This window comes from Pararge aegeria, chromosome 26 (assembly GCF_905163445.1).
Source record: "Pararge aegeria chromosome 26, ilParAegt1.1, whole genome shotgun sequence".
In the NCBI taxonomy this organism is placed as follows: domain Eukaryota; kingdom Metazoa; phylum Arthropoda; class Insecta; order Lepidoptera; family Nymphalidae; genus Pararge; species Pararge aegeria.
Window position 1 is genome coordinate 1,204,225 of NC_053205.1, and position 11,085 is coordinate 1,215,309.

Genomic DNA, 11,085 nt, shown 5'->3' on the forward strand with positions numbered 1-11,085 from the left:
CGAAATAATTGAACAAAGTGGCCGAATATTTGGGGCATCTCTAATTAAAATGTTATCTCAGAGGTTAATGAAGTTTGCCTTGTTAAAGATTCACGATTTATGAAAATCTTTGGTGACGAGTATTATAATATGTGCGTTTAGCTTAATGAGTCCTAGAAAGAGGTTCTGGCATATACTTTTCTATCGACACTAGCAACATACAAGAATAACGCGAAAAGAACGAAAATGAGAAGAACTCAAAATTCAAATTTTGATCCAACACAACATCTTTTGTTCCGACAAGACAACCACGTCCACCTACCTACCATGGCAAAAAACATCAAGTAAAATAAAAAAAGCCGTAACCAAATTTCCAAGTATATATACCGCCAATAACCGATAAAACCGAAACCTAATCACCGAAAATGGCTCTAGTGTTGAGGAAAGCATTTTTGCCGAAAAACGCAAAAATATTAAAAAGTATCAAAGGGCACCCTTTGACCACGGCACCAAATAAGAAAGCACCTTTGTGTAAGTTAAATAATGAGAAAAATTTTGATAGAATAATAGCGTTTATTTTTAGTATTCATATATGTATCTAGCCGCTTGACAGCCGACTGGCGCAGTGGGCAGCGACCATGCTTTCTGGGTCGTAGGCCGTGGGTTCGATTCCCACAACTGGAAAATGTTTGTGTGATGAACATGATTGTTTTTCAGTGTGTGTGCGTTTATCTGTATATTATAAGTATTTATGTATATCTAATTCATAAAAGCAGCAGCTATCTTCAATCTTGGTACCATAACACAAGCTACGCTTACTTTGTGGAGAGATAGCGATGTGTGTATTGCCGTAGTATATTCATTTATTTATTATTTATTTATTTATCTAGGACTTCTCTAGTGCCTAGGCGCCATCTGTACTTTATCATAGCATTCCAACATAGTTTTGAAAACAATCTCTATTTTATTACGTCTATCTTAAGAAGTAGAAGGTAGTTAACATCATTAATTTTCGAAAAAAAAGCTGTTGCTTTTTTTCTGTTGATATAGAAAATATAATAAGGTAAAATGTAATTTTTAAAACTCGATAGTTTGAGAGAAGATTATTTAAATGTCACTGAATATTTGACAGTTGGCAATTTCATAGTGTTGTCTTTTTTCGTGGATGTGTGCTAAGTCGATTTGATTCTTCATGATAGTCGTCGCTGGTGTTGTTCCGTGTTATTTCGGAGAACGGTGGCCGCTGCGTGGGACCTCCATCTATAATACTCGACTCGTGACCTTCGTTCTTCGAATAGCACAACCCACCAGCTCCGATAACGCCGAGTATTATAAGCATGGATGTCCTTTGCAGTGGCGGCGCGTGGCGCGGCATTCGGCCCTTCCGATGCCCGGATAACATTCAGCTGTGGCGACCATGTGACTGCGGTGCGATGCTACGCTGAGAAAAAGACGGAGGCGAATGATGGGCCGGGCGGTGCCTGTCCGTGTGGCCCGTGCGGGCCCTGTGGTCCATGCGGGCCCTGCCGCTGCCCCTGCCCTTACGGACCGTGTGGACCTTGTGGACCCTGTGGACCTTGCGGGCCGTGTGGGCCATGTGGACCGTGTGGTCCCTGCCGTAGTCCTGGTCCGTGTGGACCTTGCGGACCTTGTGGACCTTGTGGACCCTGCGGGCCATGTGGGCCGTGCGGCCCCTGTGGACCATGTGGACCCTGCGGACCATGTCGTTGTCCATGCCCGTGTCCTTACCCGTGCCCCTGCCCTTGCCCACCTAAATGCCCAGCGAAGAAGTGCGAATCTTGTCCTTGCCCCGTGTGCGGATCTGCACCGATGATGGAAGCGATGGCTGCAGCCATGGCGTCACCGGCATCCCAGCCTCAACAACTATCTCAAACGCAGATGGGACAAATGCAACAAATGCCGCACATTACTCAAATGCCGCCAATCCAGCAAATGAAGTTGGACCCGAAATCTCAAGAGAAAAAAGCAGGACGGCAACCTTCTATAAAAATTTCGCCTTAGTATCTTTCGTATTACATTTTGTCCGACTTCATATTACGCTTTTTAATGTTATTTAAACAAATAATATTGGATTTTAATAAACGTTTCCAACTATGTATTTACTTTTATTTTAATGATGTTGACGCTTTAGTTTCTCTTTTTGGTTTGGTACCGTATTATTACTGAGCTTTCTTTAGTAGTCCCAGTTAGTATAGTTTTTTGCGTAGAAAACTCAATACCGTATCGGCAGAACAACCAATCAATGAATAAATAAAACATCAGATACGTGTTATTTTAATTTAAAAAAACTATCCTCGATAGCTTTGGCGGTACCTGCAGATGACATTACTAGTAATATCGTCAAACCTGTCGCATTAAAGTTCAATATTAGCCTATTAGAATCTTTTTGCTGTAGTAGAAAAATGGTAAGAACTTAGATCCGCGAATAATGTAGAGATATTTACTTATGTAGAAAATAAATTAAATATTAAGACCTTGACGGCAATCTCGCCTGGTAAGTGATGATGCAGTCTAAGATAGAAACGGGCTAATGGGTTACGGGCATGGCAGTTAAATTGTACCCATAACCCTAATCGGTTTCTATGCGGCTAAGCGGCACAACGTTGCCGGTGGGGTGGTTACTAGCCACCAGCAAAAATATATATGAGAAAAATCTGAATTATAGTATATTGTGCAACAAGTGCGATAAGTTCTTACAAGTAAACTTGTCGCACTCAAATAACAGTTTTATTTATGAAAAATCTCACGCGTAATTTGTAAAATGGGCAAACGGTTCTTTTTCAACCGCAACAGCGAGCGTCAAGATACTACTTTCCCCGCATGAGTAATACAAAATATCTTACGTACGTCATTTAGCAATCACCATTTATAAAGCATAAGGCATTGATATACCCTTTGCAGTTATGCCAGCCGCTCGTCGAATCTACAAAGTCAGGGAACTTACGTCGGTGTCGACAAAGGGAAGAAGACGGAAGCTGCCACAGCTCACTATCCAGTCCATTGCTGGACAAAGCACAACCCGACGTCTTCGATTGAGCATATCATGCCCTCGCGCTGGCACTCTGATTGAACCAACAACATCATTTTCATTTAGGCAATACAACTCAGTGGCAAGTCCAAGGTCCCTACAGAGATTCAGCTCCCTTCATCAAATGAATTCTTCACATCGAGAAGTTTTCAAGAGGAACTACGGTTCCTGTAACGCTGGATGCCCATGCCCATTTCCATGTGGCCCTTGTGGCTCTAAAGCCGGCTGCGGTTGTCTTCCGCCACCGTGTAATACCCCACCGAAATGCTTGCAGTACATGACTGGATATTACTATTATCCTTATGGAACCTGGTTTTGTGGGCCTTACCACGTCTCTGGAACTTGTGCTCCAGTGGGAGCCAATGGCCCGTGCCCATGTCCGTGCCCACCGAAATGTTGCCCAGCGTGCGTCTGTGCACCGCAGTACACTAAAAACATGTGCTCAAATAAAAACGTTTCTGATACAAATCAATTTCCAATGGAATTGCCATGCCATACTGTGCCCAAATCAACGCAGGAGGTTCGGACAGGCTTTTCTAAAATGTTCAATTTCAGTTCACCCGCTGCCGATAAAAAGGATTCACAACAAAAACAGAAACCTACTGGCCTGCCTCCCGTTTTAAGTTCCATGTTTTGTCCTAATTCATTAGAAACTTCCTTCATGGATAAAGAACCTAGAATAAAAAGTACACTAGACTCCATATCAAGAACAAGGTTTTATCATACGAAAACTAATAAAATGCCCGAAGACTTGTCATATAAAGCACCTACAACTCATACACAAAGAAATTGGAAATATTCCTATTATCAAACTCGGCACAATTTGGCAACTCCGACGGGAAAGGCAAGATTATATTTAAAAGAAAGTAGAAATGTTTCTTCAATTTCCAATAAAAAGAAGCATTCTCCTAGACCTGATATAGATGTTGAAATAAAAGCTTATGACGATTAAATTGAAACAGACAAAAAATACTTATACGATCGACTAACGTTCCATCAATAATCTGTTTTTTTATTATTTATCAAAAATAAATAATGTTTAACTGTCTGTTTGACTGTTCTTTTAATTATCCCTATCCCTACTAATATTATAAATGTCAATGAAAGTTTGTTTGTTACGCTTTCACGCAAAAACTACTTAACCGGTCCTCAATAAAACTGTGTACACATATTCTTGGAAGTGTTAGTAGTAATATAGGATACTTTTTATCCCGACATTAAGTTCGGTTCCTTTGAGAGAGGGGATGAAAGTTTTTGACGATTTTACCGATTTAAATAATTATTTATGTACTAGAGGCTATGATATGTGTTTAATTTTGCCCAAACTTTGTGTAGATCTGATGAATGTGGTTGGAGTTAGAGGGCAGAACTCCTCAGCCAGTAGCAAACCCCTCATTTAGCGATCCTGAATACTTTAATTTTTTTTAGGACTATTTAGAATCAAAAATCAAAATCAATCGCAGACGAATTCGCGGGCAATAGCTAGTTTAGTTATAAATAGATAGTACTCTAGGTATGTGTATCCTGTGACTATATAAAACCCGTAGGAATTAGGATGTTATTAACTAAAGCTCGAGTCATCCTTTCAGTGCACATGAGAAGTCTGGGCAAGAGAATACAGAGATTGACCTTGAAAACACTTCCAAAGTTGAAAGATATGAGGCGGCAGAATAGGATCGCCTGCGTCCTGCGTCAACCGTACAAGACCGCTTCCTGTCCTTGCATGGCACTGTCAACTATGCCAAGCAGCACATGCTATGACTGTTTGCTGAAATCGTATTCCGCTGTCTATGCGACAGATAAACGGTTGTTCCACAATTACGGAGCTTTACCTGATCAAACGCTCCTCAAATTCCCAAGGCGAGCGTTTTCGACGGAATCTCTGAAATCGGACTTCGAACAGACAGCTGGTTCAGTAAGAGGTTTAGAAGCCGTTTGCGCTTGTCCTGGCCCATGTCCATGTTCGGGTAACTGCTCTCTTCCGCCTCCCTGCAACACTCCTCCGAAATGCCTGCAATACATGACGGGCTATTACTATTACCCGTACGGCTCATGGTTTTGTGGGCCATATCATGTAGCCACGGGTCCATGCGGGCCATGCACAGGCCCTGTTGTCCCTGGTGGGCCATCTGGGCCATGCGGTCCGTGCACCGGCGGTCCTTGTGGCCCTTCAGGTGTTTCGTCGTGCTGCGTGTGTGGACCATGTAGACCTCTTGGTTGCTGTGGAATATGCGGCGTGGCAACACCAAATGGACCTTCTTTGCCGAATGCATCGGGTACACAATTTGTACCATTTGGTATGCAGGGGAGTATGTACGATCCTCATTCGCTTAATAGTGCGCAATACTCTTACGGTCCTTTTCCGACATTTTCACCTTATCCCCCTGATTGTATGCCCTGGGGCCAGACCATGATGCCCGGTCCCAGCATGCCCGGTCCCAGCATGCCTGGTCCCAATATGCCAGATCCGAGCATGCCCGATCCGAATATGCCCAGTCCATTTTTCGGACCAGGCGTAAACGTACCGATTACACCCATTAGCCAGGAGCCATGCGGTCCTATAACGCCCCAAATCTTGTACAATCCCTCAAGTCCAAAACCGAAGTCTTCCGTACGCTTAAACCCAAATTACCTTCAAGAGACGCGTGCTAGTGTACTTCCTGCCGCAAATAGGTTTTCCGGTCCTAAGCCACCTATGCCATCCACAAGAACAGCTCCTAAAAGCGCCGTCTATTTCAGCAAAACGAGAACAGGCGCACGACCAATATCTACTCTTGGGCACCCTTGTTCGTCAAACCTTACTCCAAAATCACTGCGGCAAAGCCCACCTTCACGATATGACGCTATTTGTGCTTTATCTAGAAACAATCCATTCAACAAACCTAGAACTCATAATAGAACCCTGCCACGTCAGGACACGATCCAAGTATGCTATTATACAACGCGAAGTATGAAAAAATATGCTAATATTGCTAATCACGACTGGCAGCAGGTGAAGATTCAAAGGAAACATCTTAAAAGACACCGTCAGGATAAAATCTGCCCGCGCAAGCAAAACGTTGACGCTGTAAACAGTAAACCTTTGTGCTACTGGTGTCTTCTTTGTAAAAAGAATTCACGTCCATGTCAACATTGTGGATATACAACATCTGTCCATAAATGGCTTCCAATATTTAATCACACATCGAACAACGAGACTGATTGTAATGATTACGACGATACAAAGGAAAAATAAGCTAATTATAATAACCTTCAGCCAGTGGCGTGCACTTCATAAAGGCGCAAAAGCACTGCCTACCGTAAAATTTATATATAGCTCGTATAAGAGGAGAATTTTTGGAGGATCTGCTGTATGCATACCCTGGTAGGAAACCCAGTGCACGCCACTGGCTTCAGCTGTAACACTGTAACAATAAATTAATTCTGCATTTTTATTTTATTGATTTAAAAAAAAAGTACTACTAGGTCAGTGTCATCATCATGATATCATCACAGTATAAAGGACTACGTAATCGATAAAAAAGCTTGGGTGTGAATTATTGCTCTAACCAGGTGGCTCTTCTAATAATTTGAAATGACATTGTGAGATGGTGATAACAAAAAAAAACACCCGGCTAAGTTTGTTGTGGGCTTCTTCTTAGATCAGGACGCGTTTGGAACCCTCGTAGCTTTAGTTTTCAGTTTACGAATGTGGTTATCGCGATCATCTCACTACCGTGTAATTCTTATGTACGCATCAAAAGTGCCACCTGTGGGCCTACTTGAATAAAGATATTTTTGACTTGACTTGACTGACTTAGAGCTAGTTCAGACATGGCGGATTCCGCGCGGATGCAAATCGCGCGGTTGAACCGCGCGGATCCTAATTACATTAGCGCCTTACAAATCGTTCATACCTGTCCGCACGGATTGACAATCCGCGCGGCTCAACCGAGAAAATGAATTCGCGCGGTCGCCGCTCGGTTTTATTTACTTGACGTACCTAGAGGGCGTTCAGTTGCTCCGCGGAAGCCGCGCGTATCGGACGGTGACAATGGATCGCTTCGACACCGAGCTATTCATCGATGAGGTGGAAAAAAGACCTGCTTTGTGGAACATCCAATGTGCAGAATATTCTAACAAAACGATTAAAAACGGAGCTTGGCAGGAGCTGGTGGAGATTTTTGGAGAAAATGAGGATTCTTTGGAAAAGAAGGTTCTTTTTGGTCAGTAGACATTTAATTATACATTTTACCAGGGTAGTTTACATGTTTTGTAATAGACAGTCCACCCCAAATAACTGAAATGTGTATAACGTTGTTTGGCGGTACGTAACGAGCGCGGGAAAACTATCACGTTACCACAGTAACGTATAGCTATTAACTGTAATATGTACAACCCACCAACGCGACGCGCCATCTTGAGTTTAGTTATTTGGCGCGAACTGTAACAATTTTAATTTCATATTTTCGTGTCTTGCCATTCTACACGACCCTCATTCACAAAGTAATTAGCATATTTGTCTCTAATGTTTAATGATGATGGTGTACCCCTTCCTGCATGTAATGTAATAAGATTACTCATTGGCGCAGTATGTAAAGTATCTTCATACTGTATACCATCTCTAGTTCTAACAAAATTGTGTAGCACGCAACAGGCCTTTATTATGTCTTCGGCAAAGTCTATATTCACGTTTATAGGCCTATGAAAAATGCGCCACTTGTTTGCCAGAATTCCGAAAGTGCATTCAATAAAACGTCGAGCTCTTGATAACCTGTAATTAAATATTTTTTTTTCATATGATAGCCCTTTACCTGCATAGGGTCGCATTACATTTTCGGATAAACCAAACGCTTCATCGCCAACTATGACGTATGGCAATGGTTTAGGATCTGTTTCAGATATTGGTTTAGGTTTTGGTATGTGTAATGACTTTTCTATTAACCTTTTATAAAATGCTGAATTTTTAAAAATTGCAGAATCACTACTTTTTCCGTAAGATCCGATATCTATGAAAGTAAAACAATAGTTACTATCACAAAGTGCCAACAGTACTATGGAAAAAAAAGTTTTGTAATTATAATACAAAGAACCCGAATCTTTGGGTTTTGTAATCCTTATATGCTTGCCATCTATGGCGCCTATGCAATTGGGAAAATTTGCATATTTTTCAAAATCTTTAGCTATTTTCTTCCATATATCTTCGCTGGGTTCAGGCATGACGTTTTTTGTGACTTTTTCCCACAGAGTTTCACATACTTCACGGACAATTCCTGTGATTGTAGATTTGCCAAGACGAAAGTTGTAATGTAGTTCTCCAAAGGAACAACCAGTACCCAGATATCTGAAAAATAAAATATTAATCTGTATCGTTTTGAAAGTCTGCCGGGTCCGCTAGTTAAAGCATAATGAGTGTCTTGAATTACCTAACCGCTACTGTATTTATATTTGTTAAAGATAGTGATTTCTGTTCCAGGTGTATCATTACAAAAAAAATGGAAGAACATCCGTGATGCTTATAATAAGGAATTCAAGAAAGGCAAATCAATTCCTTCTGGTTCTGGTGCATGTAAAGGTTCAAAATACATGTATTTCGACCGGCTTTCTTTTCTTCAGAAGACGATAGAAAACAAAGAAACTATCACAAACATAGATGAAGCCAAAAATGAAGAAATTCGGAACATTGACCAAAAGCTAGATAATTTTGTAAATGCACGTGAAATACAACCGGTACCCAATAAAAGGAAGAAAACTAAAATTACTTCAGAAGAGCGATTGTCTAACATATTAGAAAATAGTATTGAATCAAGAGATAAAATACAAAGACAAATACAAGAAAGTATGTCAAAGCAAGATGATGATGATAAACTTTTTTGCATGTCATTGTATAAAGAGTTAAAGAAAGTTCCAGAAAATAAACGATTGGCTACTAAAATTGAATTGCTCCAGGTAATACAGAAAGGGCAGAAATTACCATCGCCTATTCATATCACGAGCCAGCAAAACACGCCTAATGCAGTATTTTGGCAAAACCAACAATATTCAAACCCACAAGGATATTTCACTGGATATTCTACAATAGTACCAGGAGAGTCTCCATCGCCTTTATCATGCAATAGCACTGACGATTCACAGTCTTCTATAGTACAAAATATATATTCTGACGTATAAAATAAATATCTTACCTTAATGTGATCACGAGTTTTTCTTCTGGGGACACGCTTGACCTCATATGGGTATCATTAGATTCAATTTGTTTACTCATCATTTCTAATAATTCATCAAATGAATTTATCGACATTCTCAAATAATTGAAGAATTTTGGTTCAAAACTTCTTAATTTTGGATATAAAGTCTGAAACTGACCATGAGTAAACCGATCGCGTAATATTGGATGCACCCAATACTGCCGTTTCTTCTTTCTTTCTTTTTTACGGAGCAACAAGTACACACATATTGCTTCTTCGACTTCCATGATTGGACTGTCACCCTATGCGAATAACGGCACTCCGCATGTACATCCGCGCCTGTCTGAACACTTGCGTTTAGAACCGCGCGATTTGCATCCGCGCGGAATCCGCCATGTCTGAACTAGCTCTTAATCATCCGCAGCCTATTAACATCCCACTGCTGTGCACAGCATTCGTCATATAGGACGGACTGTTTCAGATAGACCATACCATAGACCAACCACGCTGCTCCAATGCGCGTTGTTGATTAATAATAATAACGTTTAATTCAGATAAAAATCCATAGCTACAACAATAACAATTATCTTCTTATTTTTGTATGTTGAGTCGACCGTTGTTGTTCCGATCGTTGTTTCAGTCAATGGTCTTCTCGCGAAAAGCTTCGACCAACATCTTAAGAAGCTTTCGCTAAAGAAGCAACTAAAATTGATCAAACCTATAAATAAATAAAAAAATAAATGAATTTAATGTCTGATTGTCATTCGGATGTGACCTAAATTTTATTAATGATTTTTAATGTAATTTAATTGCCAATAACTTACTTTTAATAAATAAGTAAGATTATAATTTTGGAAGAACTTGTAGATTCGTTTCAATAGATGACGGCACTAGTATCTATCGGCGGTATCTCCTAAGTTAAGTTGGTTAAGTTTTGAGCAGTTGGTGTGTGAAAATCCCTTTATGGAGCACTGGGTTGATATACACATATCAACCCAGTGCTCCATAAAGAGATTTTCCCATTTTTTTTTCTATTAGGAGTTATTTAGTTACACACCGTTGCCGCTGTCTCCGCCGTCTGAGGAGCGTGCTTGCCTTCGTGCTTAAAAAAGATGTAGATGATTAATATATTTGTTAAATTATATTAAATTCAGTTTCGTAAATAAGGCAAATATCAAAAATCGGACTTTCCTACTTCGTCATAATAGCTCCTAAGTGTTCGAGCATACGGGCCACTGCCCACAACCGCAAAATTCATATTTTGTACAGATTTAATACATTATATATGGACTCTCCGCACGAGGTTGACGCTGGTGCCCGAAAGTCGCTGCTGCTGTTTGTTGCTCACTACAGAAAAGTGGCGATGGCAGTGATTCGTGGTTATGGCCGGTGGCTCATGCGCCGGGACAGTTATAGTTGCTGTCATCTCCATTCAAAATTCGGGATACCAGTTCGGGAAGATGACAAGTTGGCAAAGTTACTGAATCTGGCAGGAGGACAAGTTCACTTTGTACCTTTTTTTATGAACCTTTCTTTTGGAATAAAAAATAAAATATCAATATTTCCTCCACTAGAGTTAACCCAGTCATTAGTCGAAATTGAAAAATAGTGCAGTAGAAAATTCTATTATACTTGCAATAAATCTTAGCACATTCCATGACATGACCACGAAACCGCTTCACATTTGAAGCTTGAGCACTCCCACTGGCACCAAATGAATTAATGAATATACACAACAATTTTATACACGACAAATGGTGAGATCTGTTTTACTGTAGATCAACAAGGGCAAGGCCAACCCCCTCAAATTGGAGTGTGATCCTCGTACAGCTCGTTACGCTGTCGGTCATGCACCTGTTCTGTTTCCGGTCTTTTTGGTGCTGTTCTCCC

The 11,085-nt window shown here is 40.7% G+C and overlaps 3 protein-coding genes across 5 annotated transcripts; 2 read left to right on the plus strand and 1 right to left on the minus strand.

Moving 5' to 3' along the window:
• Nucleotides 1–274: 274 nt before the first annotated feature.
• LOC120635245 (keratin-associated protein 5-3-like) lies at nt 275–4,014 on the plus strand. Of its 2 annotated transcripts, none has more exons than XM_039906205.1 (2): nt 275–510; nt 2,902–4,014. In XM_039906205.1, the coding sequence occupies exons 1-2, from the start codon at nt 405–407 to the stop codon at nt 3,978–3,980; spliced, it is 1,185 nt and encodes a 394-aa protein (XP_039762139.1). In that variant the 5' UTR covers nt 275–404; the 3' UTR covers nt 3,981–4,014. The 2 variants fall into 2 exon arrangements, with proteins under 2 accessions (XP_039762139.1, XP_039762140.1); XM_039906206.1 differs by lacking the exon at nt 2,902–4,014 and adding an exon at nt 1,334–2,096.
• A 3,023-nt stretch (nt 4,015–7,037) lies between these two features.
• Nucleotides 7,038–9,202, plus strand: LOC120635323. Its single transcript, XM_039906300.1, has 2 exons — nt 7,038–7,233; nt 8,484–9,202. The coding sequence occupies exons 1-2, from the start codon at nt 7,062–7,064 to the stop codon at nt 9,176–9,178; spliced, it is 867 nt and encodes a 288-aa protein (XP_039762234.1). The 5' UTR covers nt 7,038–7,061; the 3' UTR covers nt 9,179–9,202.
• Nucleotides 7,229–9,603, minus strand: LOC120635322 (protein ALP1-like). 2 transcript variants are annotated; one of them, XM_039906299.1, is made up of 3 exons: nt 9,193–9,603; nt 7,953–8,351; nt 7,229–7,781 (listed from the first exon to the last, which is right to left on the minus strand). In XM_039906299.1, the coding sequence occupies exons 1-3, from the start codon at nt 9,480–9,482 to the stop codon at nt 7,469–7,471; spliced, it is 1,002 nt and encodes a 333-aa protein (XP_039762233.1). In that variant the 5' UTR covers nt 9,483–9,603; the 3' UTR covers nt 7,229–7,468. The 2 variants fall into 2 exon arrangements, with proteins under 2 accessions (XP_039762233.1, XP_039762232.1); XM_039906298.1 differs by having other exon boundaries at nt 7,229–8,351.
• Between the last annotated feature and the right edge of the window lie 1,482 nt (nt 9,604–11,085).